Source organism: Amblyraja radiata, chromosome 8 (assembly GCF_010909765.2).
Source record: "Amblyraja radiata isolate CabotCenter1 chromosome 8, sAmbRad1.1.pri, whole genome shotgun sequence".
In the NCBI taxonomy this organism is placed as follows: Eukaryota; Metazoa; Chordata; class Chondrichthyes; order Rajiformes; family Rajidae; genus Amblyraja; species Amblyraja radiata.
Window position 1 is genome coordinate 72,479,425 of NC_045963.1, and position 19,174 is coordinate 72,498,598.

General features: G+C 41.0%; 1 protein-coding gene across 2 annotated transcripts; it reads right to left on the minus strand.

Moving 5' to 3' along the window:
- Nucleotides 1-1,090: 1,090 nt before the first annotated feature.
- trmt6 (tRNA methyltransferase 6) lies at nucleotides 1,091-19,112 on the minus strand. Of its 2 annotated transcripts, none has more exons than XM_033026224.1 (11): nucleotides 18,902-19,112; nucleotides 15,161-15,288; nucleotides 11,893-12,002; nucleotides 11,678-11,769; nucleotides 10,625-10,708; nucleotides 8,867-8,991; nucleotides 7,029-7,375; nucleotides 5,279-5,364; nucleotides 4,699-4,801; nucleotides 4,526-4,612; nucleotides 1,091-2,699 (listed from the first exon to the last, which is right to left on the minus strand). In XM_033026224.1, exons 1-11 carry the CDS (start codon nucleotides 19,063-19,065, stop codon nucleotides 2,535-2,537), a joined length of 1,491 nt encoding a protein of 496 aa, XP_032882115.1. In that variant the 5' UTR covers nucleotides 19,066-19,112; the 3' UTR covers nucleotides 1,091-2,534. The 2 variants fall into 2 exon arrangements, with proteins under 2 accessions (XP_032882115.1, XP_032882114.1); XM_033026223.1 differs by having other exon boundaries at nucleotides 15,152-15,288.
- Nucleotides 19,113-19,174: the final 62 nt, after the last annotated feature.

The window sequence follows — 19,174 nt, forward strand, 5'->3', positions numbered from 1 at the left end:
AATTACTCTTCATTTTAGAGACAGATGGCACACCATGGAGTCATGCACAGACCATTTGGCAGTCCCTGGAATAAGTGCAAAACTGTTCCGTTTTGCTTTAAATCACCAGTTTAGAACTTTGTCAGTCATAGCATGAATAATCCCAATGTGGGCATGGCACAATAATGTTTAATAATATGAAACAATGCACTTATTTCCTCGAAGCTCCAGATACACAAGGTTTTACCCTCCCTGGGTTAACTGAGGTTTAAAGTCCCTGAAGCCCCTTCAATTTGACGATATTGATGAAAAATAACAAGACAAACCAGTCATACCATCCTTACATTCAATGGCATTACCATCAACGAGTTCCCCACTATCAATTTCTCCCCAGAAAGTTCCCGACCAAGAATGTCACGCATCCTTTTCTCCAGAGATGCTGCCTGACCCGCTGAGTTACTCCTGAACTTTGTGTCTATAAATTGGTTACAAGAGCAGGCTAGAGGTCAGTCAGAGCACGAATAATACCAACGTGGGCATGGCACAAGGCATGGCCAACAAGATCACCATTCTCCTCAAATGTGTACATCGGCTAATCACAAAGCTATCAAAAAGGCAAATTAGGTTAGCCTTCAGTATCATCACTTAACTCTTGGCCGATTTACAGCTTTGGGAAAATCATGCATACATAGTACTGTTGATGATTGCAACATGACCAAAGCCAGATTAAAATCCTGGATGCATGTATGGAGCAGTATTTATTCCACGTTGCTATTTGACCATAAATGTTATTGAGACATTTGTGTGCGAGGGGGGGGGGGGGGCTTCATTGAAACACACAGAATAGTGAAAGGCTTGGATAGAGTGGATGTGGAGAGGATGTTTCCACTATTGGGAGAGTCTAGGACCAGAGGCTATAGCCTCAGAATTAATGGATGTTCCTTTAGGAAGGAGATGAGAAGGAATTTATGTAGTCAGCGGGTGGTGAATCTGTGGAATTATTTGCCACAGAATTCTTGGAATGAATATCAGAAAAAAAATGTCACTGTTACCAAAACATAATAACAAAATATGACACGAGCTTACACAATGCAATTCGGAAACAAGGAACAAGGAGGAATTGGTTTCATCATTTTATAATGTTTTCTGAATGTACATATTGATGGTGAATAAATAAGCAGTTGCAAATAATGTTGGGAGAATAAACTACATAGGTTTGTCCAATAAATGAAATATGATCTTAAAATAGTTTGAATCTTCTAGTGGTGGTGCAATAAAAGGTCATTCAGAATGTGTTTTTTTGATTGATTAACTGCAAAAGAGTTGAAAATCTATTTTAATCTGTATATTAAAAAAATTCTCAGAGATTTTCAAATGCATTACTTGATTTTCCATAGCAAATTAAATTAGTATTTTAAAAATTAAAGTATATCTAATACAATTTGGTAACATGGTTTTCAACTCAAAGCAACTTAACGGTACAGGTTTTCACGCATGCTAACGTTCGGACCACAATTTGCTTTCTAAAAATGCACGTTGATTATAAAACCTGCATTTAAAAAAGGGTTAAAGAATAAATACAATTTAAAAAGTAACAAGATCTACAATGAAGAAATGTTATACCTGTATTTCCATCCTTGCAGTTTGAAAAACAAATTGGCCATATCAGACAGCAACACGTGCAGAATACATTTTAAAAAGTGTTTAAAATATCTAAAGTAATTATATTTATTGATTACAATGATGAGATAAATGTGGTTAAATTGCTCTTGAAAGCAATAACATTTATACATAAAATCACTGTAAAAATACTGAGCAAAAAACGATCAGTACAGTAAATTAGTTTCCATAACTTGTTTCACAGAAATATAAAAAATAAATTACTGGTGCAGCGAGTTGTCCTACAGCTCAAAGCTCCAGTGTGACCTTGGATGCTGTCTGTATGATGTTTGCATGTTTTCCTTGTGACCGCATGGATTTCCACCGAGTGCTTTGGTTTCCTCCCACACCCCACATATCTGTAGTTTGAGAGATTAATTGGCTACTTTGAATTGTTCCCGAGTGTCTGGCAGAATGGTATAATGTGGGGGGGGGGGGGATAGGCCAACATTGAATTGATGGGCCAAAGGGCATGTTTCTTTGTTGCATCTTTCCAGGTCTCAACAAATCCTGATTAATTTGGACTTGCATTTTTGAAAGTTAGAGGCAGGATAAAACAAATGGAAAAATCAAACAGAGCACTATGAATATAAGAGCTCTGTAATCTATTCTCTTAAGCTAAACTTCAACACTGGCACAATTTTCAAAATACTTAATTCCTTTCCCTTTCATCCCCATTTTAATCGACGCACAAAAATATTTTACAATGATATATATTTATACATTTCACTGCATTGAGTGTGCTATTACCACCTTCATCTCAAAGAGCACAATTTCTTTTTTACATCAGCATAAGAGTGCAGCCGTTTCCAAAACCTGTGGCTTGAACTTTACAATGTGCTCCGGTGTCGAGCAGCTTCTGGGTAATCAGCAATGCTTGCAGGAACAATGGACAGCTAACTTATAGATTCTTCCACTTTTTGTCTTTTAGCTGCGAACTCCTGTGGCTCAGGAATACTAGCAACAGATTTGCCTCTGTCCATAGCAACAGTGATACCAGTCAGGATATAACCACCACCTCCACTCATTGCCAGCTTGGGGTGGGTTCGATTTGGCAAGACCTGAAAAATTTGAACAAATCGTTTGTATATTGTTTTCAAAAGTCAATGTTAGAAATTTATTTTGTGTGCTTTCTTCAAAAAACGAGACATTCCAAATAATTATTCACAAGAGTAGTAATGGTTTTCACTTAGTTAATTGGTAACGAGTCTTCATTGGCCCAGGTCTGGGGCCCAGTGGGCAGCAAAATGAGATCAGCACGCAAAGAAGCCAAGTTAAAAGTGACATTGGCAAAGCCACACCTTGCCTTAGCTAGGAGGAAGCTGTGAAAAATGCAGAATTTTCCTGAGATACATTTATGGCTAACATTTACTAGAAGGCAACTTGCCCACTCAAGTTCTCTCTGCAACGTAACATTGAACAGTTCAGCACAGGGACAGGCCCTTCGGCCCGCCATGTCCATACTGAACATGATGCCAAGCTAATCTTATTCCCTCTGCCTGCACATGATCCATAGTCCTCCATTCCCTGCATATACATGAACCTACCTAAAAGCCTCTTAAATGCCACGATCGTACCTTCACTCATCACCGCCACCCCCTGGCCGCAGGTTCCGGGCACCCACCACTGTAAAAAGGCTTGCTGCACACGTTGCCTTTAAACATTCCCCCTCTAACCTTAAAGCTTTGCTTTCGATTCTTTGATATTTCTACCCTCAGATAATGTTTCCTACTGTCTACGCCTCTTAAAATGTTATATACTTCTATTAGGTTTCCCCGCAACCTCGGATGCTTGAGGTTTGTCCAACCTCTCCTTATAACTAACATTCTCTAATCTTGACAGCATCCTGGTAAACCTCTTCAGCATCCTTTTCACAGCACAAAGATTTACAACACTGCAACATGATTCTGTGATTCTGATTCTAATGACCTGATCCATGACGGCAAGCAGACCATATGCATCTTCACTACTGTATCTACTTGTGGTGCCTTTCAGGGAGCTATGGACTTGGATGCTCTTAAGTGCCTTTCCATTAACTGTATACCTTCCCGTCACACTCTATATCTCAAAATGCAAAATCTCACACATGGTCAAGTGTTGAATTCCTTCTGGTCTTTTTCCACCCATATCTGTACCTGATTTATATCTCATTGTATCTTTTAACAGACGCCTTCCTGTCTATAACTCCACCAATTTCTATATTGTCTACAAACGTACTTACCGACTCATCTATATTTTTATCCAAGGTAGACAAAAATTCAGACTGAAGAAGGGTTTCGACCTGAAACTTTGCCTATTTCCTTCGCTACATAGATGCTGCCTCACCCGCTGAGTTTCTCCAGCATTTTTATCCACCTTCAATTTTCCAGCATCTGCAGTTCCTTCTTCATATTTTTATCCGAGTCATTTATATATTTCACAAACAGGGCTCACAGCACAGATCCCTACACGACACCGTCGCTCACAGAATTCCAACCAGAATAACACCTTTCCATCACTACCCTCTGTTTTCTATGGGTAAGCCAGCTCTGTATCCAAACTGCTAAGTCACCATGGATCCCACACATCTTAATCTTCAGGATCATTCTGCTAAGTGGGAATTATCAAATACCTCATCAAACATTTTCATCACTTGAAAAAAATCACATTAGTAAGATGTGTGGGATCCATGGTGATCAAGTCCATGGTGTGGGATCACAATATATTCAATGTGACTAAAGTAGAAAAACAAACTATCATGTAATTGTTGTAATATCCCAGAAAAGCATTACAATTTAGTTGCAAAGATACTATGAAGAAGCTTTAATTAAAGACAAGGATAATTGAACATTAGTTTTGAAATTCTATTGAATTGCTCATATTTAAATAGAATCTATTTTGAATATACCTGATAACTTCTTAGCCATGTTTCAGACAGCCTCAAGTTAATAACTCCACCTCTTTCTCGCAGATCTGCATAGCATGTGAGCAATGGCTAGACAAGGCAAGAAACAAACAATGAATTGAGCTCTGCTCTCAGATAGTCAATAAATGAACCATGCAGCATATATATAGTTTTACCTCTTTGTATTGGCAGTAGACAACAAATGGTCTTGATGGTGCCACAAATTCCAGAAGAGAAAGCAGTAAAGGACTAGGATAAAGCCGACTTGCAATAATTAACCTAAAATATAAAACAATTATAAAAATAAAACAATGAGAATTTTCATTTCGATGAGGTTAGTTATTATAATTGATCTATATGAAGAACAATGTGGGCATGCAAATTGCATTTGAATGACATCTTTACAGGGTATAGTATTCCAAGTGAGTTCAAAGCAGAATTACATTAAAAGCACACCATGCTAATACGGGCGGTATTGGTCAGAATAGGATTTTAAGGAAGAAGTTTAAACAAAAGTATTTTCAGAAGTAAATTGCAGAGCTTTGTATAATTTTGCACCAACTTAAAATTATCAACTTTGTTTACAGATGTTTAATTAGTTTAAATATTAACTTTTTAAACATCTACGGCCATAATAGGCATTTGCTAGCAAAAGTGTCTATAAATTGTCACATTTTAAAAAAAAATTACGTGCACACAAAATTTTCATATCAGTTGCCAAATCCATCAAAAGATGCAAGAATTTAAAAACCTGACCCATCTGCATTTCTCTCCTGAAGCGCAGCAGCAGCAGCCTGTAGTTTCTTCAGCCGATCTTCTTGCTTACTTTTCCTTTCGACGACCTGCCATGAGACATGTCAAAGATAGAGACTGTTTTGAGGTGTACAAAATCAAAAATCTTCGCTGCAAAATCTGCACAATGCTATTGAACAACAATCAGATCAAAAGATCTGGCTGTAAATCACAAGTGCTGCCTTTTTACTTTCTTTCGTGTTCAAATAAATCTCTTATCTTCTAGGAATTGAATCATAGAAACTGCTATAAACTAACAACACTGCCAGAATTAGACACTGGGAGTATGGCCCTATATGGAAGAGAGGGTCCAACAGAAAGAGATAGATTACGTTTTCTTCACTCCCCACACCACCCAAAATTTGACAGGTGACATGCGTGAAAATAATGCAGGCAAGTATAAAAAATCAGGAGCTGATAGTTGCCCAGAATGTGTCTCAACCAGGACTCTCAGTTTACCCAAGGGAGAGGGAATATTTGACAGATTGACTTTTGACATTACATTGATTAGGATTGTTCAATATCGTTAAATACAAAGCATTTAAGTATTACACTTTTCAGTTCAAAGCAGGGAGAAATCAATTATTCAGTTCCCCTTGTTAATTGAAATTATCATTCAGACCTGATAGTAAGTATATATCTAATCGCTGATTAAGAATCATTTCTGCTTCTGATTTTTTGTGAGCAAGAATAAGTAGTAGTATGACACTAACAAAATATCCGGACATATGCTATACTTTGATCAGAGTGGAAGTCTACAGCTGAGCAAGTGATTTCAGCCACACCAGTGACCAGCCCTAATGTCTCTAACGTCTCACGAAGAAAGAAGTGAATTAGATAATCACGAGACCGAGATGACGCTAAAATATACGCATCCTACCATCCCTACAAGACCAAATTTGAATTAGCAATTAATGCAACATTACAAAACAGTTAAGGGCAGAGATAAATGAAAGGAGTTGGTTAAGTTTAAACTCAATTTCAATTAGAAAATGTAAATCAAAATCCCCAGCAAAAATCATAGGTAGACAAAAGTGCTGGAGAACTCAGCGGGTGCAGTAGCAGTAATGGAGCAAAGGAAATAGGAAACGTTTCAGGCTGAAACCCTTCTTCAGACTGATGGGGGGGGGGGGGGGTGGAGGGGGAGGGCAGGGAGAAGAAAGGAAAAAGGAAGAGGAGGTGCCCTTGGGCTGACGGAGAGCCACTAGGGTGCAGAATGCCCAAGCGAAATATGAGGTGTTGTTCATCCAATTTCCGGTGGTGCTCACCCTGGCCATGGAGGGGGCCCAGGACAGAGAGGTTGGATTCAGAATGGGAGGGGGAGTTGAAGTGCTGAGCCACTGGGAGGTCAGGTTGGTCAAATCATAATGGTCAATATTACTTAAAATTTGGCTGTTTGGTGATTTGTAAAGATAAACATTTTACATTATAATTTAGTATTGGAATACTGTGATTGATTAGGGTACACAAAGACAGATCACAAACTATCCAAATATCCTGTTTGTGAAGATGGCAAATACTGAACATTATTTTACTGTTCCTCACCTTTTCAGAAGTTAGTGGAGATTGAGCACCATGTCCTGCTCTCAACAATCAAAGATAAAAAGTCAATCTGAAGAAATATTTAGCCCACACACAGAATGACTGAGCCTCAGAAATTAGATGCATTAGAATTTAACATTCTACATCTAAATCCTACCAGAATAAATCTTACATTGGATTTTCTAACTGCATTTTGGTCTTTATTTTCTGTCTCCTCACAAGCAACATCCTTGGCCTCAGTTTCCCCAGCTTGGGTGATATCCATCATGGTCTCGGCACAAGGAACCCCATCACCCCGCTGTGTGCTCAGAGGGCTCCTATTATCTTCTCCCGACACTACTTTGGTTTGATTCTGTAACGTTTCATTCTCAGCTGAAAAACTCCCAGAAAGAAGACAGTTCAACTGGTTGATGGGAAAGTCGTGCAGGTGGTCATAAAATGAGTTTGGAAATCCAAAGTTCTCCATTGCAGCTCTGATAGGCATGCTGCCTGGATACATGTGGATAACAGAGCCATAACCTGCAGAGAGAAATTGAATTGGTTATACTGAAAAGGAAATTGAATACCAATTAGACATGTATGCTCTCTGGTTTGGGACTAGCTTGTAGATTAAAATTTCAACAGAATATGTTGCTCATATTTTGTGTAAATTAGGTTAGCCAGCAAAGAGAAAGGACATCAAAATAATCAGCTCTTATTTTAGCGTCACAACATTTTCTAAATATTTGTGGTGAATGTAAAGTTTAGATATACAACACAGGGATCCGATCTGTAATGTCAACCATGCCTCGACGTCCACATTATGCTGCCTGACCCACCGTTTACAAATCTTTACAAACATTATAGTTAAGTTCCTGGAAAATAATAGAAGAGTGTTCCGTCATGCTGAGAGCAAGACGGAGCATGAGAGCATGAACAGAACCAGGGGCCACAGTCTTAGAATAAAGGGGAGGCCATTTAAGACTTAGGTGAGAAAAAAACTTTTTCACCCAGAGAGTTGTGAATTTTTGGAATTCCCTGCCACAGAAGGCAGTGGAGGCCAAATCACTGGATGGATTTAAGAGAGTTAGATAGAGCTCTAGGGGCTAGTGGAGTCAAGGGATATGGGGAGAAGGCAGGCACGGGTTATTGATAGGGGACGATCAGCCATGATCACAATGGCGGGGCTGGCTCGAAGGGCCGAATGGCCTCCTCCTGCACCTATTTTCTATGTTTCTAATGCACTTGACAAGAGTATTTTGGAGCAAAGTACCTCGGTGAAATAAGTGGAACACGCACTTTATGCTTTACCTTGTACAACAACGCAGGGTTCATTAGTGTAAAGGATCCACAACAGAAAATTGATCACATAGAAATTAGATTTTTTTTATTTCAGTGAATGGGACACAATGAAAAATAGACAGGATTGAGATCAAGATCAGCTATGAGCAGGCTCAAGGGCAGCACGGTGTACTCCTGATTCTAGTCTGGTGATGGATAGTTAAGCCAGTTATGAATGAAAGCAGCATTTATGTAGATGACAGCTGGAGATTGCAGTCTCCTATACCTAGTGAAGCATGTCTGAAGTGTAGTCACAACATTGACAGCATGGTAGCCAGTTTATAAAACCACAAATCCCAATGCTATTAAGAACAAATACATCAGTTTAATAGCGCTGACAGGACACCAGATTTATTGCTGCTGTTTGTCATGGGATAATTTACATCAACAATGATATACATCAATGATTTGGATGAATGGATTCAAAGTAACATCAGCCATGATCACATTGAATGGCGGTGCTGGCTCGAAGGGCTGAATAGCCTACGCCTGCACCTATTGTCTATCTCCATCAACCCACGCATACGTGATGGGATTGGAGTGTGGAAGTTCTTGCCATGAGTTAGGGCCTCAATGCGAATGAAAAGAAATAGCTTTATTCAATACAGTGAGGAAAACCCGCAAATGCCACGCAAACTTAAAAGTACATTTTCAACACTGGAAATTGTCGTCAAATTTAGATTTCATTACCTCCTAGCCTCTCCATTACAGAGCCCAGTACCAGGCCAGCACAAGTTTCTGCTACAATTATTTTGCAGCCAGCATGGATATTCCCAAAAGCGAGCATCTGAGCAAGGGTGTCATACCGTAAATGGCTGAAAGATAAAGCTTAGTTAATAGCAGAGTTAATCATGTTGTTAATCATTAATATTAATCGCTAACATTTTGCAGGTATTGTACTCTTAACATATACTCTTAACATATTTAGCATATGAGCTTAACTTTCTGCAATTAGATACAGAAGAAACCAAAACAATAGTAAATTAAATTTCACAAGTTTTACAATCTGAATAATTTTATGAAACAAACAGATCGTTTTATTCTACAATATAATAAAAAGGACCTGCAGATGCTGCTTACACCAAAGATAGACATAAAATACTGGAGTAACTCACCAGGCAGCATCTCTGGAGAAAATGGATAGGTGACGTTTCGGGTCGGGTCGGGTCTGAAGGATCCCGACCCAAACGTCACCTAGCTAGTTTCTCCAGAGATGCTGCCTGACCCGCTGAGTTACTCCAGAACTTTGTGTTTACAGATTTTATCATTTTGCCTTTCCGAAAAATAAAATATCATCTTTCACAGATACCAATACAGACCTTCGATTCCGAATTGAAGCTAATCTTCCTGTACAAAGCATCGAGATAGCATTGCCTGGGTGCACAGCGGACCCCTTAGATTTAATGTTGCACTTTCACCTATACCTTAATATCAATCAAGAAGAAATCTATGAAAGACACAAAGTGCTTGAATAACTCAGCAGGTCTGGCACCATCCATGGGTAACATATCCATGTCCTCCAGAGATGCTGCCTGACCTGCTGAGTTACTCCATTGTGTCTTTTTTGTAAACCAGCATCTGTAGTCCCTCATTTCTGTAAGAAAAAAAAATCTCTCATTTGCCAGGAGACACATTCGTAGGATATTGTTATCAAACTGGTTCATTCATGGAAAAAAGGCAGTGGTTGAAGTGGATTCAAATGTATAGCAGTTTTAAAGTATTTAACAAGGGTGTGAAAGACAAACCAATAGACAATTAAATAGTGTAGTTTTCTTTGCACTCCCTCGAAAAAGTGAGCGTACTTCCAATCTTATTGGTTACAATCTTCAAAACGATTTGTTTTCCTTTGTCTTAACAACTCAATCCATGACAATTTGATCAAATTATAATTGTTTATTGGGCTGGTGACATAATAGCATTAAAATTTTCGATACATTTTTGAGGATCTCGTTTGTGAACGTGCAATATTATTGATGTGGTTAGTTTCTGATCTTCTTCATCTGGAGCCAAAATAAAGAAAGCCATTTCCATACAATAATTTTTTAAGAATAAGTCAGCTTTTCAGGTGCATCAATAAATCAAATGCAAAACAGCTGATTTTGTTTGTATCGAATTGTAACAAGAACTCGCACAACAGAAGAACAAGAATAATCCATAAATGGAATCCAATTAGATGGGAAAAATGGTCAGAGATGCAAAACCGAGAGTAGAATCAAAAGTACCTTTGCACTGGCAAAAGCAAATAGATCCAGCAACCAAAATATTAAGTGACACTTCTAACCACTGCACTCCGACTCCATGCGCCAGTTACAATTCAACTACTGAGAACCTTCACAAAATTGAAACCAGCAAAGCAAACCTGGCAAATCAAAATGCAGCTACTGTTTGAAATGTGGTCTTAACATTTTTAATACAGTATATGGAAAGTAGATTAGCATGATCTCTCACCAAATTTTACTTGGCTCACGGCAATGATACATCATGGCCATTATTCTTGTAGTGGGTTTCAAGATCGTTATGAATGCTTCATATCTGTGAACAAGAGATACCCAAGTTAAAATGTCACCAAGAACATGTTTACCACCTTAGAGAAAAATAAAGGTTCTGAAATACAAGCACAGTTATATATTTATCTGTTACCCAAATCTCTTGTTTCAACATACAAAGTTATCCAGATTTGCCATTGGATGCATTCAAAATTTTGTTTATAGAACAGATAAAAAATATTGCACAGGACAGGTCGTTGTCTGGGCCAACATTGATGGTAAGGTACACTAATTTCATCAGCCTGAACATGTTCCATATCTCTTCATCTTAATATATCTTAATATAAGGTGTAAGAAAGAACTACCGATGGTAGTTTGCATAATAAGGGCATTGGAAATAGGGAAACCAAATAATCTAAAATATGACAAAATGTTTCTTTTCAATCTTTTTTCTCCTTAAAGCTCTAAAAACATTGACTGTAACTTAATTATGAGAAGTTGAGTTTTGTGGTTCTTCCATATTTATTGGTATAGGTTGATGTAAGCACTGATTTGAGAATTAATTTATTTAATTTGGAGTGCTTACCTCTTAAACAAATAAGCAAGGTTAAACATACTTAAAAAAAAGACACAAAATGCTCGTGAATGTCTGTGGATCAAGCAGCAGATCTGGAGAAAAGGAATGAGGCCGAAGGGTTTCGACCCAAAACGTCACCTGGTCCTTTTCTCCAGAGATGCTGCCTGACCCACTGAGTTACTACAGCATTTTGTACTAATAATATACATACTCGTGCAATGGCACAACCAGTGAATTAAGAAATTAAAAAAAATTCTGTCCTTAAAATGCAGGAGCTAATTACAATGAATAGAAAAAAGGTAAAATAAATGTACTCAATATCACCATCCATCACCCCACTACGTCCTCCACCGATTTATTGATTATACCCAAAATAGATTAAATTATTTACATTCAAATAAGGACCAATTTCCCAACCCCACCCAATGAATAGCTTACTTTTTCTTCTTTTTCCTGATGTATTTTTCTTGAGCAAATCCAGTTTTATCTCTAAATGTTGTGCTGTTTTCTATCAGATGTTTAACAATAACCTGTTTAAAAAAAACAAAGCTTTAAAGAATAAAATGTTATTTGCGAATACAAATGGACATTATTTTTGCAGAGTTTAGCACTTAGCAAATGCCCATTCTCAATAATACAGAACGCATTCCTACCTGCCCTTTCAAGCCTTGGTCTTTAAGTGCCTCAATGTCATCTCTGCTCAGCTTCTGAGACTTTCCGTCATCAATTATGTTTCGGTTATCAACACCAGCTTCATTAAGCTCTGCCAAGAAAAAATGTAGCATGTTTACTTCTTTGTCGGAAGAAAAAGTCAGAAGGGTCGCAACCCAACATGTCACTTATGCATGTTCTCCAGAGAAGCTGTATGACCCGCTGAGTTACTCCGGCACTTTGCATCTTTTAAAAAGTATGTTTAACCTTGCTTATTTGTTTAAGAGGCAAGCATTCCAAATTAAATAAATAATATCTCAAATCAGTGCTTACATCACCCTATACCAATAATATGGAAGAACCACAATGCTCAACTTCTCATAATTAAGTTACAGTCAATGTTTCAGAGCTTTACGGAGAATAAACATCTCATGGGACACAGATATCCTTGGTGAACCATTAATATTTATCACCCAGTCTTAATTGTCCCCGAAGTGAGGAGGCAATTAAGCATTAATCACGTTGGTAAGTCAGTTGTTACCACACATACAAGACCAGGAAAGATGGCAGATTTCCTTGCATGAAGGATCTAGAGAACCGGCCTCTTAAGATCAATGTGTAAAAACAAAGAACTGCAGATGCTGGTTTATAACAAAGATAAACACAAAGTGTCTGGAGTAATTGTCCGGAGGTAGTGGTGGGGGGGGAAGAAAGCTGGAAGAGCGGTATGGATAGGACTAGGCCTGGCAAGTGTTAGGTGGATACTGGTGAGAGGTGTGGGGCAGTGATGTGCAAATTGTGAAGCCAGTGGAAGGAATATAGATGGAAGGTGACAGGGGTAGCAGGGATCGAAATTAATGGTTGCCCGGTTGCCAATGGCCACCTAAAGTCCCGCCGGGCAACCTAAAAGCCATGTCATTTTGCCTGGCTTGGCCCCCCGTCTCTATCTCTCTCTCTCACTCTCCGTCTCCGCCCGCCATCCGTGTGTGTGTCTCCGCTCTCCGGCCGCTCCTTATCTGCCGGCACGGCCGGCCGCCTTGCACATGCGCACTGCCATGGCCAGCAAATCATCAGCCGCTCTGCACATGCGCACTGCCATGGCCACTGGTCGGCGCTGGGCACTTTCTCCCTCCCTTTGCATTGTGGGAGATCTGGCCGCCATTGCCGTCCGGTCGCCGCCTTGCCTCGACCGCGGAAACCCAACGCAGAATCACTCCCGGGAGCTGGAATAACTCCCTGGAGTAACTCTTGCTTCTTGGTTTCCTGGTCCTCCAAAAATATTCCAAATGGAATTTAAACTGGTGGTGGAGGGTGGACTTAAGCAAAAAAGGGTTCTTGGGGAAAAAAGAGCAACCTTAAATGTAGTTGCGTCTGGTTGGGTAACTAACTCCCCCACCCACCCCCTTTGGACAGTCTCCCTCAGATGGTCACGTCAATCAATTCAGCTTGTTTATTTATGTATTGTATTTATTTACCTCTCTTGGACATCAGTGGAGCTGCACACTAAATCTCGTTGCACTGACGTGCAATGACAATAAAAGATATATTATTATTATTATGGTAGGGTGAAGACTATTCCATGCTTTAATTGTGCGGGGGAACTTCATGGAGCAGCCAGCATCTCTGGATAGACGAAATTGGGTGACATTTCGAGTAGAGACCCTTCTTTAGACTCCCTCTGGTTTTAGTATGTTTAGTTTAATTTAAAGATACAGCGCGGAAACAGGCTCTTCGGACCACCGAGTCCACGTCGACCACCAATCACCCATACACTAGTTTTATCCCACACGATAGCGACGCAAGTCAAGAGTCAAGAGTGTTTTATTCTCTCGCATCCCAGTTAGAACAATGAAATCCTTACTTGCAGCAGCACAACAGAATATGTAAACAGAGTACTCTGGAAGGAACTGCAAATGCTGGTTTAAACTGAAGATGGACACAAAAAGCTGGAGTAACTCAACAGGTCAGACAGAATCTCTGGACAAAAGGAAAAGCTGTCTTAAATGACCATCTAAAATGACCAACCTAAAAAGCTGCCTAGGTTGCCCGTCTAGCAACAGAGAAAAAAGTTAAGTGAGAGCCCTGGGTAGGGCAAAAGGATGGGTGTGAATCTACAGGGATGATGGTTAAAAAAAGGGTTGGAGGGGTGGGTGGAAGGAGGGCTCTTTGTAGGTTAGTTACCTATAATTGACCAATTCAATGTTCTTACCCAAATGGACTATGTGCTGATCCTCAAGTGTGCGTGTGACCTCACTCTGGCAATGGAGGCGGCCCAGGACAGAAAGGCCATTATGGGACGGGGAAGGGGAGTTAAACTGGTTAGCAACTGGGAGATCCAGCAGAACTTGGTGGACAGAGTGCAAGTGTTTGGGTAAACGGTTGCCTAGTCAACGCTTGGTCTTGCTGAAGCAAGGGAGGCCACGCCAGGAGCATCAAACAATAGACAATAGATAAAGGACAATAGGTGCAAGAGTAGGCCATTCGGCCCTTCGAGCCAGCACCGCAATTCAATGTGATCATATCCCCTGACTCCGCTATCTTTAAGAGCTCTATCTAGCTCTCTCTTGAAAGCGTCCAGAGAACCTGCCTCCACCGCCCTCTGAGGCAGAGAATTCCAAACGTGGTAGATGAGGTTAGAGTAGCTGCACGTGAACCTCTATCACACCTGGAGGAAGTGCTTGGGTCCCTGGATAGGAACAGGTGTGACATCTCATACGGTTGCAGGGCAAAGTACCTGGGGCAGGGATGGTTTGGGTGGGAACGAATGAGTGAATCTGTCCCTGCGGAAGGTGAAAGGGATGGAGAGGGAAAGACATAACTAGCGGTGGGATCACATTGAAGATGGTGGAAATGTTGGAGATATCGCAGGGAAGTGTGTTTCATATTACTATGATTGAACATGTTGACCTTGCTGGCGATTCCCTACAAACCTCCAGTAAAAGTATATTTTGACATAGTCCCTCCTCCCCAAATGACAAAAATAAACCAAGAGTCTTAAGAAGGGACCTGACCCAAAACGTCATCTGTCCATTTTCTCGAGGGATGCTGCCTGACCCACTGAGCTAATCCAGCATTTTGTGTCTATCTTTGGTATAAACCAGCATCTGCAGTTCCTTTATATTCCATTAAAATAAAACACAATTACTTTTGCAAAAAAATTAACTTGTCACCAATTCAACAATCATTAACTATTGACTGCAGTATTGACATCAAACTCCGTGAATACAATTCGTAGATACAGACTCTAAAACAAGAGCTTACTGTCATTACCTTCAATTTCTTCAGATTTTGCTTTAAGTGGTTGGAGTACTCCACCAACAGAAACCTCAAAAGTCGTGCCATATTTATGTCCAATTGCGTTGTCCAAATAAAACCACTGCTTCTCAAAGATGATTTTTCTAGAGGAAATGTTTAAAATCAAATAAGTTATGGCCAAAGTCTCAACACTGAAATACCTAAAATATTCTCAAAAGCTTATTTCAGCGCCCCATGAGCTATGACTGTGGTAAAATTAATTTAATTCACCTGCAATAATTATATAGCCTAAAATCAAAAGATTTAAAGTACTTCAAAAAATGTTTTAAAATAGTTGAAGACAAAATATTTCAACAACTCAAGTTAAAAAGGGAATTCAATGTTGGAAAACACTGTAAAACAGGAGAGAACAGGACCATAAACCGGAGAACGTGGCAATAGACAATGACAATAGGTGCAGGAGCAGGCCATTCGGCCCGTCGAGCCAGCAGCACCATTCAATCTGATCATGGCTGATCATCCCCAATCAGTACCCCGTTCCTGCCTTCTCCCCATATCCCCTGACTCCGCTATTTTTAAGAGCCCTATCTAGCTCTCTCTTGAAAGTATCCTGGTAACCGGCCTCCATCTCCTGAGGCAGAAAATTCCACAGACTCACAACTCCCTGTGAGAAAAAGTGTTTCCTCGTTTCCGTTCTAAATGGCTTACTCCTTATTCTTAAACTGTGGCCCCTGGTTCCGGACTCCCGCAACATCGGGAACATGTTTCCTGCCTCTAGCGTGTCCAAACCCATAATAATCTTATATGTTTCAATAAGATATCCACTCATCCCTCTAAACTCCAGAGTATACAAGCCCAGCCGCTCCATTCTCTCAACATATGATAGTCCCGCCATCCCGGGAATTAACCTTGTAAACCTACGCCGCACTCCCTCAATAGCAAGAATGTCCTTCCTCAAATCAGGGGACCAAAATTGCACGCAATACTCCAGGTGTGGTCTCACTACGGCCCTATACAACTGTAGAAGGACCTCTTTGCTCCTATACTCGACTCCTCTTGTTATAAAGGCCAATATGCCATTCGCTTTCTTCACTGCCTGCTGTACCTGCATGCTTACGTTCATTGACTGATGAACAAGGACCCCCCAGATCCCATTGTACTTCCCCTTTTCCCAACTTGACACCATTTAGATAGTAATCTGCCTTCCTGTTTTTGCTACCAAAGTGGATAACCTCACATTTATCCACATTAAACTGCACGTGCCATGCATCATCTAAATCATTGATGCATATTGTAAATGGCTGCGGTCCCAGCACCGAGCCTTGCGGTACCCCACTAGTCACTGCCTGCCATTCTGAAAGGGACCCGTTAATCCCTATTCTTTGTTTCCTGTCAGCCAACCAATTTCCTATCCATGTCAGCACTCTACCCCCAATACCATGTGCCCTAATTGTGCCCACTAATCTCCTATGTCGGACCTCATGAATGTGGGACATTATCGAGCAGCTTTCCCCTCCGCACAATTTGCCTCACTCAGAACCACATTGTTAAGAGAAAAAAAACATATAATTATGTTGTATAAGAACACATAAAACATTCATAACAAATCAGATGGAATAATGAGTAGATGGGACATGAGAAAGGGAAAGTGGCAAACCTAGATGTAAATCCTTTCAAGCAGGGGAAATAATTATTTAAAGCAGGAGAAGGAAGTTTACACTGAAGATAGACACAAAATGCTGGAGTTACTTAGTGGGATAGGCAGCATCTCTGGGTAGAAGGAATGGGTGACCTGAAACGTCACCCATTTCTTCTATCCAGAGATGCTGCCTGACCCGCTGAGTTATTCCAGCATTTTGTGTCTATCTACTAGAGGAAGTGGTTGAGGCAGGTACAATAACATGTAAAAGGCATTTGGACAGGCAAATGATGGATAGGAAAGGTTTAGAGGGCTGCAAGTCAAATACAGGCAAATGGTACCATCTTAGAATCAGCACCTTTGTTAGCATGGACAATATGGGACAAAGGGGCTGTATGATTCTGAGAGTCCTGGCATTCCTGGTCTTGAATTTAATTCTGAGGAGTGAGGGAGTGAACGTGCACCTGTGTAATATTGAACTGAAAGAGAAGGGACAGGGCTATGACAGAGTGATGTAGGGACTGAGAAATAATCTACAGGTAAAAATATGAATGCTCTGTGAGAGAACAGAATACATGTGCATATGGGTAGTATGTATAAGAATTATCTACTGCCTGTACGTTCATAGAGCAGATAGACACAAAATGCTGGAGTAACGGACAGCATAGGAGAGAAAGAATGGGTGACATTTCAGGTAGAGACATTATCTGCAGACTGAGATCCTGGCTTTTAGTTATCTTGGATCTCTTTGCAGTGTCTAAGACCTAATTTTGCCAAGTGCAGAAAATGACTGGATGTGCAGCAGCTACTTTACGTTGATAGAACTTGCAAACAGGCTTGGCATCCTATGTGACACAAACATCTGGATACACATGGTATCTTGAGCAAGGCGCAGAGCTGGAGTAACTCAGAAGGTCAGGCAGAGGGATCCCGACCCAAAACGTCGTCAGTAGTTGAGGCCAGTTCATTGGCTACATTTAAGAGGGAGTTAGATGTGGCCCTTGTGGCTGAAGGGATCAGGGGGTATGGAGAGAAGGCAGGTACTGGATACTGAGTTGGATGATCAGCCATGATCATATTGAATGGCGGTGCAGGCTCGAAGGGCCGAATGGCCTACCCCTGCACCTATTTTCTATGTTTCTATGTTGTCTGTCCAATTCCCTCCAAAGATGTTGCCTAACCTGCTGGGTTTGATCGAATTGACTGAAAGATATAGTATGGAAAAAGGCCCAGCGAGTCCACGCTGACACACTGGACACCCTTCTGAAGAAGGGTTTTAACCCGAAACTTTATATTTCCGTCGCTCCATAGATGCTGCCTCACCCGCTGAGTTTCTCCAGCATTTTTATCTACCTTCGATTTTCCAGCATCTGCAGTTGCTTCTTAAACACATTAACAATCATTCTGTTATCCCCTTTTCATTCACTCCTTACACACTTGGGGCATATCTTCTTGCTCATAAGGCTTATTATGCCGCTAATGGATACTTTCAGTAGGAAGGATCATTATTGTTTCCTCTGGGTATGTGAGTACACAGGAAAATGACAATAAAGATATACTATATCTATTAACAACACAAAATGCTGGTCTGGCAAAATACTTAATCGTTAAAACCTCCTTCCAGAAGGCAAGAGCTCTCCCCCACTTCCACCCAACCCCATCCATATCTCTATCACCACCCCACCCCATCTCTATCTCCACAATTCCTGACCTCCACCGCAAACCTCACCCCCACCACAACCCCATCTCCACCACAACCCCTCGCCTCCACCACAACCTCCACCTTTTTATTTATTTATTTGATTCTTTATTTCGAACAGAATTAAATAATAAAAAGCAAGTGTGAAACAGAATCTCCTGAAAAGGACCTGGATCTCCATCTCCACCACAACCCCGAAGCCAACTTCTATCGCCACCTCCACCCACAACACCCATCTGAACCCCCTATCCCCACCAGTGCATGGCCCCTATCCCCACCAGTGCATGGTCCCTATCCCCACCAGTGCATGGCCCCAATCCCCACCAGTGCATGGCCCCTATCCCCACCAGTGCATGGCCCCTATCCCCACCAGTGCATGGCACCTCCCCTCCACTTGCGGCTACTAAAGCTGAGCTACCTCCTCCTGTACACTTGCACTGCTTTGAACACGTCGTCTCGCTTTAGGACCACGTGGTGGCCCTCACAGACAGTGTGGGACCTCGGCACATCTGTCGCTGTTGTCGCCGCCGCCGCCATCTCCTCTTTGTCGCCTTCATTCGGCCTGTCCCCGTTGCCCGGCATGGCTGCCCCGCTCTCACAACCACAACACTCCCGGCCCGGCCGGTGCTGGCGACCAAAGACCTTTGCTGGCGACGGCCCGCTGCTCAAACAGGAAGCGGAAATGGCCCGG

Excerpts from the sequence above, each read along its gene's own strand:
- trmt6 (XM_033026223.1), bottom strand. The coding sequence starts at position 19,065 with ATGCCGGGCAACGGGGACAGGCCGAATGAAGGCGACAAAGAGGAGATG. Across the intron at positions 12,003-15,151 it reads AGAAATTGAAGGTAATGACA|AGCTTAATGAAGCTGGTGTT; the intron begins GTAAGCTCTTGT and ends TTTTCTTGGCAG. Across the intron at positions 10,709-11,677 it reads ATCAGGAAAAAGAAGAAAAA|ATATGAAGCATTCATAACGA; the intron begins GTAAGCTATTCA and ends TCTTGTTCACAG.